General features: G+C 43.6%; 1 protein-coding gene across 7 annotated transcripts; it reads right to left on the reverse strand.

The window, feature by feature from the left end:
• Nucleotides 1–1253: 1253 nt before the first annotated feature.
• ENPP5 (ectonucleotide pyrophosphatase/phosphodiesterase 5 (putative)) lies at nt 1254–17423 on the reverse strand. 7 transcript variants are annotated; one of them, XM_014958207.1, is made up of 6 exons: nt 17337–17423; nt 13503–14372; nt 8952–9128; nt 5450–7555; nt 4708–5076; nt 2163–2430 (listed from the first exon to the last, which is right to left on the reverse strand). In XM_014958207.1, exons 2-4 carry the CDS (start codon nt 14365–14367, stop codon nt 7185–7187), a joined length of 1413 nt encoding a protein of 470 aa, XP_014813693.1. In that variant the 5' UTR covers nt 14368–14372; nt 17337–17423; the 3' UTR covers nt 2163–2430; nt 4708–5076; nt 5450–7184. The 7 variants fall into 7 exon arrangements, with proteins under 7 accessions (XP_014813687.1, XP_014813688.1, XP_014813689.1 ...); XM_014958204.1 differs by lacking the exon at nt 2163–2430 and adding an exon at nt 2823–4555; XM_014958201.1 differs by lacking the exons at nt 2163–2430; nt 4708–5076 and adding an exon at nt 1254–2146 and having other exon boundaries at nt 5316–7555.
• Between the last annotated feature and the right edge of the window lie 1487 nt (nt 17424–18910).

Below are 18910 nucleotides of genomic sequence, written 5' to 3' on the forward strand. Positions count from 1 at the left end.
ATTTCCAAACAGGAAGAAACAACGAAAACATTTGACATCTGTCTTGGTTACAGGTAAAACAGAACCAACTTTCTGTTCAGTGGTTTTATATTTTAGCCAGGCCTCTTCTAACTCTCTGAAATTAACAGCATGTTGTTGAGAAAACTGCTCCTTCTCAGAGTGATAAGACCCATGTTTGTGCTTCGTGCCAAGGAAGGGTGTGTGGAGAGGCTCTTGCTTGTACTTATTGCTGTAACAACCAAGGTCAGCCCATTTCCTTACTCTCCCTGTTGAAGGGTCAGAAACAAAAAAGGCTAGAGGGGCTCCACCTGTGGGGAGGAGTGGACAAAAGAGGTGACCCAAACCTGACCAACGGGTCATTCCATCCCATCTGCCCCGTGCTCAGTATAAAAGCTGAGCGATCAAAGGATCAACTCTCTTCCTTCAATGGCCAACACGAGAAGAGGACTCCGTTCATCTGCCTTTGATCCTGATCCATGTGCTCCTGACTCCAGAGCTGGAACCCAGTTTCCATCTGCTGCTGAGTCCAGTCTTATATTCCCCAGTATTATATCTATTTCAGTATTTTCTTATTTTTCAATTTAATATTAATACTTCATTAAAGTAGTTTAGTTCATTCTAAACTTGTAAATCTCCTTATCTCTTCCTCTCCTCTCTTTTGGGGGTGGGGAGGAAGGGCCATCTGTCATTCTGCTTTTGGTAAATTCGGCCAAAAACCACAAAACCTCTCAAAGTAGGCTTCACAGGTCGATAATGAAAGACAAATCATGCAAGCTTCTGTTTCCAAGCTTAAATTTCAAGCAGTACACAACGTACTCAAATCCACTTTCCAATAAACTTGTTCCTACATCATTAAAAGTAGCACATACACAGAAACCAAATCCCACATCCTCCCCAGCCAAAAAAGGCAGTCTGAAAAAAAAAAAAAAGAAAATCTCACATCACATCAGAGAAAAAGTTGATATTTTTCTCCAGTGGCATCATATGTGCTTTCAATGTCATTAAGCAGACACTCAACAACTTGAAATTAACACTGGGAAATATCCTGAATAGGAAACCACCCAAGAGGTACCTGCAAATACACCTAAACAACGTGGCTACACCTAAACTGAAATACCCAAATCCTGATTCCCTTCAGTTTTCTACAGTTTAGTTTTACCCTCCTTAAGGAAGGGCCTTTCAGTGCAATACAGAATGATGACATCGAGGAGAATTCTTATGTTCCTGTTCCCAAACCCTTGACATTAAGAACGATGACATTAAGAAGAATTCTTATGTTCCTGTTCCCAAACCCTTCCTTAGGGGAAATTACTGCTCCCCCCCTGTTGTGTGCTTGGGCAGATGAGCCTAAGTGCCAGGAGGACTGAACAACACTGACCAACTTTGGCTCCTCCTTAAAATCAAGGGTGACTTTGGCTGATGACAGAACTCCACCTGTCACAGTTTAAAAAGTGGGAGTTTAATGAACACTTGTGAGATGACAATCCAGTTATTTTTCCATCTGCCATAAGCATTGCTATGAAATTACTGCAGTGAGAAGGATTTCCATTAAAGCAGCCGGTTCCAAAGCGAGAAAGTACGTAACTGAAGTAGCTACAGGTGAGGATTATTGCATTTCCACTTCTCACTGTCACTCCCTTTACCAAGACTGGAGATCTCTCTGTAAGCACACACTAAATTTGTGCTACAATTTGTTTTTAAGTTGCAAATAAGCAAGAAAAGGTGCACTCAGTGCATCAATTTTCTGTCTGCCATCCACTTCATGGAAGGTAGATGAGAAAGTGATTAATAACAATTTAGAGGTTTAGGTTTTCTACTTGGAACTTCCCCAGCCCCTCTAGAAACTGTGGTGAACATCATTGCTGCTTTCATCTTCCAGTTTGAAAAGCCCCTGCACCACCAGCAACACACCTCATGGTCAGCTCCACTACAAATCAGCTCCGGGGTGTCAGGGACACCTGACCCAGATGATTTCCTTCAGTGTTCTCTTAAGAAAATGGCAAGGTAGAAAAACAAGGCAGCACAGGGGGCAGTAACAGCAGGATGGCAGAGATGAGTCAGATTAAGTTAGACAAGATTTCACACATATCCCCCAAATTAAGGGGCTGTCCTCCACCAGAGCTGCTGGTTTCCTGCCTTCCCAAACCTACTACTCCCTTTACCAAGGCTGGAGATCTCTCTGTAAGCACACACTAAATTTGTGCCACAATTTGTTTTTAAGTTGCAAATAAGCAAGAAAAGGTGCACTCAGTGCATCAATTTTCTGTCTGCCATCCACTTCATGGAAGGTAGATGAGAAAGTGATTAATAACAATTTAGAGGTTTAGGTTTTCTACTTGGAACTTCCCCAGCCCCTCTAGAAACTGTGGTGAACATCATTGCTGCTTTCATCTTCCAGTTTGAAAAGCCCCTGCACCACCAGCAACACACCTAATGGTCAGCTCCACTAAGAATCAGCTCTGGGGTGTCAGGGACACCTGACCCAGATGATTTCCTTCAGCGTTGTCTTAAGAAAGTGGCAAGGTAGAAAAACAAGGCAGCACAAGGGGCAGTAACAGCAGGATGGCAGAGATGAGTCAGATTAAGTTAGACAAGATTTCACACATATCCCCCAAATTAAGGGGCTGTCCTCCACCAGAGCTGCTGGTTTCCTGCCTTCCCAAACCTACTGTTGCAGCTAGAATTTCAACATAGACCTTAAATTGGAGTATTTCATTGCCTTCATGAAATACTCCAATTAAGTGTTCACCACACCCAGCTGTGGTCTCTGGAGACTTTCCACATCTCTTTGCAAGACACCTGGATGCCAAAATTAACAGCATGTTGTTGAGAAAACTGCTCCTTCTCAGAGTGATAAGACCCATGTTTGTGCTTCGTGCCAAGGAAGGGTGTGTGGAGAGGCTCTTGCTTGTACTTATTGCTGTAACAACCAAGGTCAGCCCATTTCCTTACTCTCCCTGTTGAAGGGTCAGAAACAAAAAAGGCTAGAGGGGCTCCACCTGTGGGGAGGAGTGGACAAAAGAGGTGACCCAAACCTGACCAACGGGTCATTCCATCCCATCTGCCCCGTGCTCAGTATAAAAGCTGAGCGATCAAAGGATCAACTCTCTTCCTTCAATGGCCAACACGAGAAGAGGACTCCGTTCATCTGCCTTTGATCCTGATCCATGTGCTCCTGACTCCAGAGCTGGAACCCAGTTTCCATCTGCTGCTGAGTCCAGTCTTATATTCCCCAGTATTATATCTATTTCAGTATTTTCTTATTTTTCAATTTAATATTAATACTTCATTAAAGTAGTTTAGTTCATTCTAAACTTGTAAATCTCCTTATCTCTTCCTCTCCTCTCTTTTGGGGGTGGGGAGGAAGGGCCATCTGTCATTCTGCTTTTGGTAAATTCGGCCAAAAACCACAAAACCTCTCAAAGTAGGCTTCACAGGTCGATAATGAAAGACAAATCATGCAAGCTTCTGTTTCCAAGCTTAAATTTCAAGCAGTACACAACGTACTCAAATCCACTTTCCAATAAACTTGTTCCTACATCATTAAAAGTAGCACATACACAGAAACCAAATCCCACATCCTCCCCAGCCAAAAAAGGCAGTCTGAAAAAAAAAAAAAAGAAAATCTCACATCACATCAGAGAAAAAGTTGATATTTTTCTCCAGTGGCATCATATGTGCTTTCAATGTCATTAAGCAGACACCCAACAACTTGAAATTAACACTGGGAAATATCCTGAATAGGAAACCACCCAAGAGGTACCTGCAAATACACCTAAACAACGTGGCTACAACTAAACTGAAATATCCAAATGCTGAAAGATTCCCTTCAGTTTTCTACAGTTTAGTTTTACCCTCCTTAAGGAAGGGCCTTTCAGTGCAATGACATTAAGAACGATGACATTAAGAAGAATTCTTATGTTCCTGTTCCCAAACCCTTCCTTAGGGGAAATTACTGCTCCCCCCCTGTTGTGTGCTTGGGCAGATGAGCCTAAGTGCCAGGAGGACTGAACAACACTGACCAACTTTGGCTCCTCCTTAAAATCAAGGGTGACTTTGGCTGATGACAGAACTCCACCTGTCACAGTTTAAAAAGTGGGAGTTTAATGAACACTTGTGAGATGACAATCCAGTTATTTTTACATCTGCCATAAGCATTGCTATGAAATTACTGCAGTGAGAAGGATTTCCATTAAAGCAGCCGGTTCCAAAGCGAGAAAGTATGTAATTGAAGTAGCTACAGGTGCGGATTATTGCATTTCCACTTCTCACTCTGACTCCCTTTACCAAGGCTGGAGATCTCTCTGTAAGCACACACTAAATTTGTGCCACAATTTGTTTTTAAGTTGCAAATAAGCAAGAAAAGGTGCACTCAGTGCATCAATTTTCTGTCTGCCATCCACTTCATGGAAGGTAGATGAGAAAGTGATTAATAACAATTTAGAGGTTTAGGTTTTCTACTTGGAACTTCCCCAGTCCCTCTAGAAACAGTGGTGAACATCATTACTGCTTTCATCTTTCAGTTTGAAAAGCCCCTGCACCACCAGCAACACACCTCATGGTCAGCTCCACTACAAATCAGCTCCGGGGTGTCAGGGACACCTGACCCAGATGATTTCCTTCAGTGTTCTCTTAAGAAAATGGCAAGGTAGAAAAACAAGGCAGCACAGGGGGCAGTAACAGCAGGATGGCAGAGATGAGACACACCTCATGGTCAGCTCCACTACAAATCAGCTCCGGGGTGTCAGGGACACCTGACCCAGATGATTTCCTTCAGTGTTCTCTTAAGAAAATGGCAAGGTAGAAAAACAAGGCAGCACAGGGGGCAGTAACAGCAGGATGGCAGAGATGAGTCAGATTAAGTTAGACAAGATTTCACACATATCCCCCAAATTAAGGGGCTGTCCTCCACCAGAGCTGCTGGTTTCCTGCCTTCCCAAACCTACTGTTGCAGCTAGAATTTCAACATAGACCTTAAATTGGAGTATTTCATTGCCTTCATGAAATACTCCAATTAAGTGTTCACCACACCCAGCTGTGGTCTCTGGAGACTTTCCACATCTCTTTGCAAGACACCTGGATGCCAAGGAGGTGTCCCTGCCACGAGGGAGGAATCTGACAGATCATTTCAGAGGCAGGGAGCAGCAGCTCGTTGTCTTAAGAAAGTGGCAAGGTAGAAAAACAAGGCAGCACAAGGGGCAGTAACAGCAGGATGGCAGAGATGAGTCAGATTAAGTTAGACAAGATTTCACACATATCCCCCAAATTAAGGGGCTGTCCTCCACCAGAGCTGCTGGTTTCCTGCCTTCCCAAACCTACTGTTGCAGCTAGAATTTCAACATAGACCTTAAATTGGAGTATTTCATTGCCTTCATGAAATACTCCAATTAAGTGTTCACCACACCCAGCTGTGGTCTCTGGAGACTTTCCACATCTCTTTGCAAGACACCTGGATGCCAAGGAGGTGTCCCTGCCACGAGGGAGGAATCTGACAGATCATTTCAGAGGCAGGGAGCAGCAGGCTCACTCCTAAACTCACCCAGACATCGTTCATTAAGTCTGGAATTAAGTTCAGCAAAATGAGTTTTGTGTGAGCTGCTCTCCCAGCTGCACCATCAGACCACTACTCACACCTTGAGCTTGACAGAGCACACTTCCAAGGCCAAGATGTTCCCATCTTTGCCCTCTGCTGGGTGCTGTGGATAAAGCAATAAATTGCACTCATAGAAATACCAGACCCATTATTTATATGAATCTTGAAAGAGCTTCTTTCCCCTTCAGGCATCATACTCGGAAGCAAAGTGTGGAGAAACCACTAACTCACACAGGGAAGGGGAAAAGAAAATTCAGCTTTTAAACAAGTCTGACAACTAAACAACTCATACAAAGCTTAGTCTGCTACTTCTCACCTACCATTTAAGTGAGCTCATCAAAAAACCCCACAATAGTAAGATTTATTGCCTCACAAAAAAGAATCAGAGTAATAGATATAGATTCATTGACTCAGGATTAATACTTTTCCCTGACAGAGACTTTCTTCTAGAAGAATAAACTCCAATCTTATAACTTTTTTCATATTGAAGTGTGCTTTTTCAGATTTAAGAGTATATATGGCTTAAGATGTATACGGTTGTTCCTGAAATTGCATGGTTAATCCTACTCATCAAATTCTAAGGTCCACCCAGAGGTATCAGATGAAACCCAAGACAGCAAGCCAAGCTCACGCCTGAGAAGTCTCCGGTAACAGCTCTGATGTTACACCCAGTGACAAGCTTGACAGCACTCAAACCAGCTTGTACAGGAATGTTCCTTAACTGATTCCTCAGCCTTACTCTCAAAAACCCCTCTTACCACAGAAATATAAAAGACTCCATCTGGATACACAAGTGTTGTGCTTGTACGTGTCTTTAAACTGCCAGCAGCATAGAATTCCCAGAGGATTTAGTCCAGTGTACAGCAGACCATAGAAAAAGACCTACATTTACCTAAAATTGTAAAGACCTATATCTACCTAAATTAAAAAAAAAAACCCAAAAAGTAGTTTAATGCTGATTGTTAAAGACAATACCACCTAGATTCATATTTGGGGGCTACAACTAACACAGTAGTTTAAAGAAATATGCCTAACTCTAAACTTAGACACTGAGTACTGCATGACCTCGCTTAACAATAATGCTGTTAAGGCAGGATTGAATACACCAAGCTCCCTGTCATGGTGATCCATGCAAATGCTTCCTTGGGCAGGGAAGGAAAAACACCCCAAAAAAACTCTAGTTGCATTCAGTGATGTGTTAGAATGTAAGAGAGTTAAACCTCTCAAAGGAAAATAAAACAAAAAACGGGTTGGTTGCAAATTAAATCACCAGGAAATAGTCTGTGAGGTGCAACTCAGCTGATGTTAGAAGTCGCTCAGACTGAGGTATTCAAGGCCTATTGTCACTACGTGTCTAAGAACTTAAAGAGCTTTCCAGGTTTCCCTACAATATTTTCAGCCCCTGAAAGATGAAGTGGTTGTAAGGTGAAACAGAAACACGCTCTTCCTCTGCACCCCTGTGTTCCGACTCCAGCGTCCCAATGGATCAGTATCCACTTCCTTTTACTCCCCATATGCTGATCCACCTCTATTATTTTTTTTTTATATAAGCTTATTTTAAGCATCAAATAGAAGATAGTACCAAGCATTATTAATCTTGCAACAGTGGCTGTGCAGCTTCAGGGTGTTGCATTTGCATGGTATTCGCTTGGGTGAGAACAAAATGCTTAACAAAAACTGCAATAAAAACAATAACAAGAAAGCCACCCAAAAAGACTCCTATAACAGTAGCGTAAGTGTCTGCTCTGGGGGCCACAGGAACTTCTTCAGCAAGGAGGTCTTTCACGGCGCTGAACGAACCGTTGTTTGGCAGAGGGTTAATACCAAGGAGATGGCACAACAGTGGGTACAAGTCTGTAGCATTCATGCCTTCTCTGGTGGCATTCTTTTGGAAAGCAGGCCCAACTGCCACAAAAATTGGATGCATTTCTGGCAAGATGTTGTCATATCCATGATTACCAACTAGAAATAAAAGACAGATAAAGGTCAATATTCTGAAGTTGCAAAACAAGCATTGAACCTTTTCCCAGAATTAGTGTAACAGAGAAAAAGAAGAGCTGTCATTTATTCTTGCAGAGGTTTAGAAGAGTCATTTTGAACAACAGCACAAATGTCTCCAAGCAAATACTAAGTCTCAAAACCTCAAAGAGAAGATGCCTTAAAAAGAAAAAAATAGAATGGAGGGAGAGGAGAGGGAGAGGAGAGGGAGAGGAGAGGGAGAGGAGAGGTCACATGGCAGTAACATGGCATGCTGTACTACATCCAACTTTCCTTGATTTTCCTCAAGGACAAACTCCAACTTTGCAACTGGATCAGAGCTCTTAGAAAAAAGAAAAAAAAAATCATCCACATACAGACTGTCTGTTTGACTCCTAGAAGCAGACAGAGCTTGAGCTCTCACTGCTTTGACACTTTGTCCAATGTTATTTATTATCTAGTTATCAAGAAGGAAAAAGTTCAAAAGTCTCCCTAGCAGGTCTCCAGTGGCCCTTCCTCACAGGGGCACTACGAACTCTGAGCAAGAGAGTAAACATGCAGGCACAAAAAGCTGCTCTCATCAGCTATCAACAACTGAAAATCTTGTTAAGTCTTGGAGGTAACGCCCTTCAGCTTCATAAGAAGTGATGAAGTTTAAAAGGTTTTCAATTAAGAAACTTAAGAACTGACTGTATGACACCTGTGGTTTTTCTCCTGACTAACCAAAAGTCTCCCTTCCACCTATAATAAACCTCAAAATGCCATATGAGGAACTTAAGTGGTTTGGTTGTTTTTTTCCTCCAAATCACCTAGAATGCATCTTACTTTATAAGGCAAATGACTGGTGCACAGTGACACATCATTCAGACTCTTTCTAGCAACAGACCCAGGTTACTGTACGTGTAGGGCATCCACAGAAGTTGAGGACTTGCAGAAAGTACTCTCATATTTCCAACCCAACCCTTCTCCAGTAAATAAACGGTCCATGACAAAATAAGGCTATTTGTCCTCTACTCAATAAGTTCAGTTGCAACTTCTTTCTTTTTTTAATCTCTCAGGAAGTGCTTGTCAGTTTGCTAGATCTCGCAAGAAGGCCTCAAGTACGTGGCCACTAAATCATGTGAACAACTTTATCTCAGAAAGTTTCGTTTTTAGAAACAGTAAATCCAGTTCCCCCTCCCCTAATAGTAGGGCGTTTCCCATCCCATCAGGAAAAAAAAGTAATTATAAATTCTAGATGCTTAGCTTCAGAGTTTTCCCTCCCAGTCTTAAAAAATACATATAATAAAAATTAACATTGGTTGAGATTGGGAGAGAAAGCACCATGTAAGGTCTCTGACTAGGAAGACACAGCAAAAAATAGTAAAGACAGAATACTTACGTTGAAAACCGTCAGACTTATTCTGTACAATTTCCCATCCTTTATCAGCTACCGCTAAGATTGGCTGAATTTTACGGTTGTGTTTATAATGCAATCTATCTGGAATCTGCTCCTTTTTATATACAGTCATGTTGGGATGAGCACTGGCCAAAGCTTCATATACTTCACCCAGCTTGCCTTCAAACAAACAAAAGAAACAAAAGACAAAACATAAGAATACTGATATGTTTACAACTCCTCAGTAGTTTAAATACAACTGGAAGAAGTGGGAAAAATACACTTCCCCAAAAGCTAATTATAGCTGTAGGAGACAACAGATTACTGTGAGACATCCAGAGTGTCACTCACACCTGGCATCAGACTTCACAGCCCCTTCCTAAGTAGTAAGTGCCTCCCTAATTTTAGAAAAATCCTGTGTTTCATAGTTATCAGAATGGAAGCTTCTCACAAGAATGAGTTAGAAAGCATTCAGTTAAGCCTCACAGAAAAGAAATCAGCTTCTCCTACCTCCATGTGAAACCTGAAACCAAGAAGATAGCTCTTCAATGTGTTCATGAAATAACATGTGCATTAAAGCCATATTCTGTCTTTCCCCCAGTTGGCTATCACGACAAATGACACTTTTTATTTATTTTAAAGCAGTTTAATTGTTAGTCGCTCTCCTTTAAAAGGCCAAAGAGAGCAGACACTTTGTTTCTTTACATCTCTGAAAACTTATTCCTGAGTGAACCCAACTATTCATTTCTCCTTCTACAAGATGTCCCAACAAACAGCTACGTATTTGACCTCATTCCACTCCCAGTTTTGATCTTCTACCATTTTGATGGCAATTTTAGCCAATTTAGAAAGAGCAGTGAATTTGTTGCAATGTGCCATGTAACATCACAGCATCAGCAATTAATTGCCTAGGGATAAGCAAAACCAGCTTGCATTAACCTTTCAACAGAAGCCTTCAGGTCACAGTCCAGATGCCACCAAGATGTTAGGAGCTGTACAAAGACTGCAGGGGCCAAGCAGGGAACACACAACAGACACTCAAAGGGACAGGCTGAACCAGCAGGTGGAGATGGCACTTTTTGGCTAGAGCTGTCAGCCACTCTGTGTGTTCAATACCAGCACGACCTACTCCTTCGTGTTCTTAGTGTCTGCTCCTTTCCCTTCCCTAGTCATCTACTGCATAGTGAGGGTAAACCCTCAAGAGCTGTACTAACACTACCAAATAAATAGGTATTTTCCACCCCCGATTTTTTATTTGCTGAGCTTTGCTTTCCAGTAAAAGTCACTGAACAGCCAGATAGCAGTTGGACAAACCTGAAGAGCAGTGCACAGAAAGGAGGAACGAGGACACAAAGACAGGAACACAAAAGCAAGTTCAGAAATCTACACAGAATCATAGCATTCCCTGGGTTGGAAGGGCCCTTTCAGATCACTGAGTCCAACCATCAACCTAACACTGACAAAACCCATCACTAAACTGTATCTCTAAGCACTACCTCTACTTGTCTTTTAAATACCCCCAGAGATGGTGACTCCAACACTTCTGTGGGCAGCCTGTTCCAATGCTTAATAACCCTTTCGGTGAAGAAATTTTTCCTAATATCCAATCCAAACTTCCCCTGGTGCAACTGGAGGTCATTTCCTCTTGACCTATCAACTGTTACTTGGGAGAAGAAACAGACCCCTCACACTGCTACAATCTCCTTCCAGGGAGTTGCAGAGAGGGATAAGGTCTCCCCTCAACCTTCTCTTCTCCAGAATGAACACCCCCACCTCCCTCAGCCTCTCCTCACAAGACTTGTTCTCCAGACCCCTCACCAGCTTCGTTGCTCTTCTCTGGATCCGCTCCAGCACCTCAATGTCATTCTTGTACTGAGCAAGTTTCTTCAATCCCCCTCCTCCTCCTCCATCAAAGCACAGATTCCTACTGAGGGCTGTGCAGTGTGTCTAACAGACTTCTGTTACACACCAAATAACTCAGCTCTGTGACTTATTTCAGTACTTTGTGCTACACACAGGCACAATTCAGACGGACAGCCGAGTGCCCAGCCAGTCTCTGCAGCCCAGCTTTACCACTACAAGATCTGATGCCCGGTTGGAAGACGCTGACATTTTCTTTGTGGCCAACGCTACTGTTTTTAGTAGACGAGGGGGATTTAAGCACATCCTGTCACTCTGACTTATCGTTTCTTGCCAGTTCTGCCTTCCCAGCCTGCTGTACATCCTGCAGTGGGTGTCCCCATGAGTCAGCTCTTCTCCAACTGCCTGCCCCAAGAAACGGCCACCTTGAGGACCACAAGAACAAGTACTTCGTTTTACCCTGAAGTAAACCAAGGATAAAACCTGGTCTACCATTTACAGCACACATGGAGCTTTGAATATATGTCAGAAAAAAAAAAGTTTGGGAGGAGGTGCCCAATGTCTTGAAAGAAACCATCTTCCGTTTCCCCTTTCAGTTCCTAGGTTCCAGTACAGAAATTCTGGAGAAAAACTGGCAATAGATCAACGTACGTTTCTTATCTCAAACTGGCATAAAAAAACCCCAATGACTAAATTTAAGAAACATAATAAAGGTCAAGATGAGACAGCAAAAGTCCAGACACAATACAGAGAGTTACAGCAACAAGAAAAAGGACTCCAATCTAGCATTTCTAGGACTATATTAGTAACAACATTAATTTCATTACATCACTTTTCTATATGGGTTAACAGGGAGGAGAAGCCCCAAATAGAGCAAACTATGACTTTACAGTAAATTAATTATCTGAATTAACATATTTATATTAAATGCAAGAAAAATGCCAGCATCACCAGCTGTACTACAGGCACAATCCTTGCCAACACATAATTAGTTCACACAAACTAATACACTAGCATGGTCAAATAATGGCTTTAATCCACCTCTTGGGGAAGAAATATGCAGCCAAACAGTTAAAGTAGCAGAAATAGCTGCATTTTGAAACATTCAAAATTTTTCTCAATGTCTAAGTTTTACCATTCTCTTCGTTTAAGCAAAATAAATGGAATGACCGTTGAAGAATCAGTCTTAGGTACTTCAGTATATGTAATTTCATGGCTAAACTGAGAATGAAGGTCGTTGTTTTATCATAAAAATTACAGCTGGTAACACAGAAGGAAGGAATTTTAGCTGTGCTCAAAACTAATTCTTGTTTACTGGTAATGTAATAAATATCTGAACCTCTGGGCAATACTGAATTCAAGCTATTTCTGAAATCCATCAAAATGGCTTTTTTACTCTTCTGTCATCTAATTGCCAGAGGGATGCTATTTCTTTTCAGTGTTCAGCAGACAGGAGAATCAGGTTACGCATCTTCAAGTTCTCATTTACTGTATTAAGGCTGTTTCAGCACTAAAGTTTACTTTTACAACTCCTTTATTTGGTAACAAGAACATCCTGGTCAACTATGTTTGTGTCCATTAGGTGGGAGGTCCCAAACTCAGCTCTTCTGTCACCCCTGAGAGGAGGAGAGCCCAGCTACAACCACCCAAATGTGCCTGGGCAGCAAAGGGTCTCAGTTTGGACAAACTAACACTTTGCAGTATTCTTCAAACTGAAAACGACAAGAGATATTTGTTTACACATTTAAAGGTAACTTAAGTCTGCAAAATACCCTCCCTGCTGGGGCATTAAATACACAGTGCTATCCATTAGTGATGGAAATGTTACTGAAAACTTAAAATCACCTTTTTCAAAGGTCACCTTAAAACTCAACTTCCCGATTAGCACCTCTGCCCACACAGACAAAAATGCTGTTTTCCAGGTTAACGCATTCACACCAAAGTTATAGCTTTTGCTCATCAAAATAAAGAACAGCACCTCTACACATTAAACACACACTTGACACTTAAGCAACCCTTCTATGACTGCAACGAGACTTCAAATTTGGATTCCAACAGTATTCTTGCCCATTATTATCACAACAAAAAATGGTATGAACATAACTAGCTGGCTGTTCAGCGTGATGGGGGAAAAAACCTGAAGTGTACTATAATAGCTGGCAGCTAATCAAATAGCCAGCACAGGCTTTCCTTTTATCAAAGGTTCCCATCTGGTTTCAGTTTACTGTTAGAAATCTAATTCTCCCACTATGACTTTAGCATCTTGATGAAAGGCAAGATAAGCCACATTTAGTTGTTATCTATCTAGAACGCCATTCACGCTTGATAATGCCGTTAGATTATCTTACTTCTCATAAGGACTGAAGGTACTTGCCAACATTAGTCAACAACAGACAGATTTGCTCACTTTTCGTTTCAGAAAGTTAACCCAGGCTTTTGACAGAGCCGAAGGTTACTTGCCAATATTAGCCAACAACAGACAGATTTGCTCACTTTTCATCTCAGAAAGTTAACCCAGGCTTTTGACAGAGCTAGCAAAAAGAACAAAGAGCTGATCCTGCCAGTACTCCTTGTTCCAGGCTGATGTCCTACTGCCATCAGTGCTGCCACCGCCACCTCAGTTAAGGGTCAAAGTCTATAAAATGTCAATACTCAAGTATTTTCTTCAGAGAATTTTACTGCTATAGCTCCTACCTTCTTTTGGCAAAATAGCTACTGCAGGAGAATGGTCAATGACTGTATAGAGCTCTCTATTCACATACTGATCAAGCTCGATGAGCCTTTCCGAGGAGGACTGGGACATTCCGTGATCACTTGTGATTATGACATTGATCGCACCCCACAGCTTCGCTTTCTTCAGTTCAGAGATGAGATAACCCAGCTTTTTGTCAATATCACTAATTACCGGTCCCATTTGCGGGTTATCTGGGCCCAGAACATGGCCCATCTCATCAGGCTGTTCCCAATACAGGAGACCAAAGTTTATGGGTTCTTCTGATGTAAACCAGTCAATAAGCCTGGCAACTCTGTCTTCGAAGGAAACAGATTCATTGTAGGGCATATAATACGTAGGAAAGACTCCATGGATCTTCACATCTGTTCCAGGCCACATAGCTGCTCCAGTTTTATGCCCTTCCTTCTGGTTCGTTACCCATATTGGGCTGGCTTCTTCCCAGAACTTGGAGTTATGGACATCCATTTTGTTCAGAGAGAAAGTTTCATTCAGAATCGGGTCATACATCTCGTTAGCAACTACACCGTGGCTTTCTGCGTAGAGACCAGTCACCATTGTATAATGATTAGGATAAGTTTTCGTTATAAAGACATTCGTGACCTGTTTGACACGAACACCATTCTCCATGGCATAATGAAAATTGGGAGTTGAGACTTTATAGATGTAATCCCATCGAAATCCATCGAAAGACACCAGCAACACCCTGGGCTGGGCTGGCTGGAGAGACAACACGCTTGGAAGAAATAGTAAGAAAATTGGCAGGACTTTCCAGTAACAGTTCATGGCTACTCTGGAAGGTATTCGTCCCCTCTTCTGGGGCAACATGGCATCTGTTGGGCAGAGAGAGAAGATTTGTTTGCGTTAACCTGTTTGTCAAAGTCATAACATAGTTTTAAGAATGAGTGGCTAAAATAGTCCTTATATATTTATAGATCTTGCCTTACCAACACTGAGCACTCCAAACATCGGAACAAAACCTTTTACCTGTCAGCTACATTGATGTCCCAATTTCAGAGATGGGAAGTGAGGGACTACACTTTGTTGAGTGAAAAGCAACTTCTTTATCCAAGACCACTGCCCAATCTCTTCCTTTTTCCTTCCTGCTCCCAATACACAGGAACTCCTGCTCTTGCAACTTGACAAGTTTTCAAGTATTTTCTGTACTCAGAACTGTAAGAAACCATCCTATGAGAAAGCTTCTGCGTGTTAAGAGTTAAGATGTAAACAAGGGCAGTTCTCACCTTGAGAGTAACAAGGTCCATCCCTACCAGAACTTTATAACCCTCATTAAAATCTTCTCTTCTGCGCAAGCGTGGGCACAGACACACTAGTGTCACATGGCAGAGCAGCTCACACTGGAACTGGAGGACTCTTCACCTGCTGAGGGCAAATTCTAGTGGAAAAACTAGCAAATAAGCTTTGAATTTCAGATACAGCAGTATATCCACAACAAGGTTTTGCTGCTTAAAAGGTCAAGAGTTAGACAAACAAAGAGCAGGGACATCAGTTTCCCAACATTTTATCACATCCCTAACATGATCACAGCATCCCTGCACAACCAACCTCTTACTGATCAACTAATTCTGACGCTTACTACCAAAGATCACTCCTAGTGTGCAGACAGCTTTACAAACAAGTCATACAGGTAGTTTGCAGTTTAAGTTCTTCTCACTAACCCCTTATAGAATCATAGAATCGTCTAGGTTGGAAGAGAGCCTTGGGATCATTGAGTCCAACCATCTACCCTACTCTACAAAGTCCTCCCCTACACCATGTCCCTTAGCACTGCATCTAAATGGCCCTTAAACACAGCCAGGGATGATGACTCCACCTCCTCCCTGGGCAGCCTGTTCCAATGCCCGACCACTCCTTCGGTGAAAAATTCCTTCCTAATGTTCAGTCTAAACCTACCCTGTTGGAGCTTGAAGCCGTTCCCTCTCGTTCTGTCACTAATTACCTGTGAGAAGAGACCAGCACCAACCTCTCTAGTGATCACAGCTTCCCTACACAACCAACCTCTTATTGACCAACTAATTCTGACACTTACTACCAAAGATCACTCCTAGCGTGCAAACAGCTTTACAAACAAGTCATACAGGTAGTGTGCAGTTTAAGTTCTTCTCACTAACCCCCTATGTCTCTGAATGGATTGGAAAGAGGTGGCTGAAAGATTCAGCAGTACAGTTGTGAGCCACACTGCATCTTCCAAACAAGCATCATCTGTCCTTTCTAGTCAAACGCCAGTGCTACCTGAGCACAAGCAGCATGACATGAGCAAGACACAAAAAATACAATGCAAATCCCATCTACCTTAAAGCATTTTCTCCCTTCATAAATATTCAACACTAATTCTGGTCAAATGACATAAGGATATCGACTATTCCTATGACTGGCACTCCTTATCTAATAGCACGACATATTTCACACAACTTCATACTGCATTGGGCTGTACTCCCCTGCCCAGGTCTCCCTCTGTCCTTCCCAAACACTTGCTTGTCCAAAACACAGTTACCTAACTCAGGATAAGTTCCTTGCAAGAACCCTCACACAGGATTTCCCCATCTGTAACTGGCCTAAAATTTCATGCTGATATTCTCCACTTCTTGCTCAACAGCATCCGCCAACGGCAGCACCGGATACTGTCCAATCCAATCCTGCACGTGGGCTGTACTGACACTCCACACAGTTCCCTTTGGGCTCCCATTTTTCAGCAATCCTCTGGAACCAGTCCCTACTGAAATTTGGCTGGAAAACAGTGATTGTGTAACCAATAAATCCATACTGATATCCAGAGTACATAAATATCCTAGTACATATATACCCTAAAGAGTGATAGCTTAACAGGCATCTCAAAACCACTACAATGATGGAGTAAGATTTGTTATTTTGGTAGAACACAAGATATTTTCCACGGGAATTTTTCCTATTTTTGATTCCCCAACTAAATCTCTCATGAATATATATATCTCTATATATACACACACACTGGAAAGCACTGTTGACTTGCAGGCAGTCAAACATCACACTGAACCGGTGTGTCTCCTAAAATTAAAACCCAGGCCTATAGCTGTGCTAAGAACAAACTGACACTTCAAAGATATAACTCCCCTTTCAGCAAATGCCAAAAAGGCTGCAGAATCACTCAGTTTCACCCAATGTGGGACTTCTTTCAGCTGAATCCGAAGGAAGAAAAGGAGAACACGCTGCAGCGTCCACCTGAACCCCATCCACCAAATTAAGCATAGCCCATGGCTGAGCCATAAATTCCACTAATTTAGGTCCTCTGAATTTTACAGAGTTTACAATGTCGGCATCACCTAATCCTTTAATGGCCTATTTTTAATAAATAATGAATAACGGCGGGGTTCTTTTCAAGGCCTTCCTACGCTGCTCTTCACTGGGTGTTAGTCTTCCCAGAAGCCCAGCCCCAGGGGGCTCTGGTGGGACCAAGTGTCGGCCTGCCCAGGGCTGGGGAGCTGCCACACGGATAGACAGACGGACAGATAGACAGACAAGTGCCCAGGGACAGAGGAATGACAAGGCCAGGCCGGCCTCCCCCTGCACAGCCGCCTCCAGCGTTGGCCGGACACCCCTGTGGCGGCTTTACCTCACCCTCACAGGGGGAGACACCCCGAGCAACACCCGCACGAACCACCCCGCGCTCCCGCTCGCCAGAAAGCCCCCCCCAACCTCCACACGAGGTCCTAACGAACCGTCCCCATCTCCTCCCGCAGCCCCTCGCTCCGGCTGCCCCGACTCCCACCGCCCCGCCGGGCCTTCCCCTCACCCGTTACCTGCCGGCGGCGGAGGAACACCACAACCCACCCACTCCACCCCACGGCCGCCTCACCGGGCGGAGGCGGCGGACGCACGTACGTAGCGCCGCGCTGGGAGTGGCCGGTGGAGCTGTCAGTCAGCGCCGGGTAACGGTCGCACCGCCCTGAGGGGAGGGGAGGCGGGACGGGACGGGACGGGGCGGAGCCGCCGTGAGGGGAGGCCGTGAGGGAGGGCGGTGGGGGTTATGGTGGGTCGGACGGACCGTGAGGGAGGTGGGTAACCCGGGAACGGGTGCTCCCCACTAAGGCAGCTCCCGGCGTTTTAGCTGCCGCCTGGAGGAGAGCCCCGGGTTGCCGGTGGGTTGTTGTGCGGGCCTCAAGGCGGGCGAGTTGTGAAGGGTGTTGGTGCGTGTGGTGAAATTGCTTTAAATAGGTGAGGAATGGAGCAGGGGCTGGGCTGGCTGGGCTTTGACCTGACTGAAGGCAAGGAGCAAAATTCACTTTCTGGCTATCGGCAAGTGCTTCTTCGGCTTAAATTATAGAATCGTAGAATCGTCTCGTTTGGAAGGGACCTTACAGATCATCGAGTCCAACCATCAACCTAACGCTGACAGAACCACCACTAAACTGTGTCCCTCAGCACCACATCTACATGTTTTCCAAACACCTCCAGGGATGGTCATTCCACCACTTCCCTGGAAAATGTATTCTGATTTGGGTGGTTTTCTACCTGCTTTTTTTTCACCTCTTGTGTTCTGAGGCTCTAAACTTTTCCATTCTTTTCCTGGAAGGTAATTTTTCCTGTGTTGTGATGTTCAACATAGAATCATAGAATCATCCAGGTTGGAAGAGACCCTTGGGATCATTGAGTCCAACCATCTACCCTACTCTACATAGTCCTCCCCTACACCATGTCCCTCAGTACCCCATCTAAATGTCCCTTAAACACATCCAGGGATGGTGACTCAACCACCTCCCTGGGCAGCCTATTCCAGTGCTGGTCCCTTCCAGCTCTGACAATTCCGTGATTCCATGACTCAAGCCCAGGGCAGTGGTGAAGTCTGGTCATCATATCTAAATTTTTTAAGTAAGGGTGATACCTTCCTCCCCCTCACCCCAGCTCTAAGAATTGTAGCAGGAGACAAGGCTCTCTTAATTGTTTTCTTAGTATCTTTTTTTTCCCCTTCTTTAGTTCTGTTAGAGATACGACCCTGACACTTGTACAAACAGGAAATACATGTTGCTGCTGCTGCGATGGGTGGAAGCTGGAGGAGAAGCTGTGTGGATGTGGCTTTCGTACACAGCAAAGTGAACGAGGCCACACCTGGAGCACGAAGTTCATCATCTGATTAACTAGGAAAAGGAGCACTCACATTTACTGTTGATTCAACTGGAACTTCAGCCTCTGCTCGCTGAGATCCAGAGATCTGGGGAACTGCACGTTCTGCAGTGGCTGGAACTGGTCGCTAGAGGGTACAGGTGTATATGGATTTAAGGCGCTGTTCTACATTGCTGGAAATGTTAATATTTGTCTTGGACACAAGAAATGGCTCAGGTCCTCAAAACTGTTATAAAACGAAAACAAAGCACGG

This window comes from Calidris pugnax, unplaced genomic scaffold (assembly GCF_001431845.1).
Source record: "Calidris pugnax isolate Ruff unplaced genomic scaffold, ASM143184v1 scaffold276, whole genome shotgun sequence".
Classification (NCBI taxonomy): Eukaryota; Metazoa; Chordata; class Aves; order Charadriiformes; family Scolopacidae; genus Calidris; species Calidris pugnax.

Excerpts from the sequence above, each read along its gene's own strand:
- ENPP5 (XM_014958201.1), bottom strand. The coding sequence starts at position 14,367 with ATGTTGCCCCAGAAGAGGGGACGAATACCTTCCAGAGTAGCCATGAAC. Across the intron at positions 9,129-13,502 it reads AGCTATTTTGCCAAAAGAAG|GCAAGCTGGGTGAAGTATAT; the intron begins GTAGGAGCTATA and ends GTTTGTTTGAAG. Across the intron at positions 7,556-8,951 it reads TAAGTCTGACGGTTTTCAAC|TTGGTAATCATGGATATGAC; the intron begins GTAAGTATTCTG and ends TTTTATTTCTAG.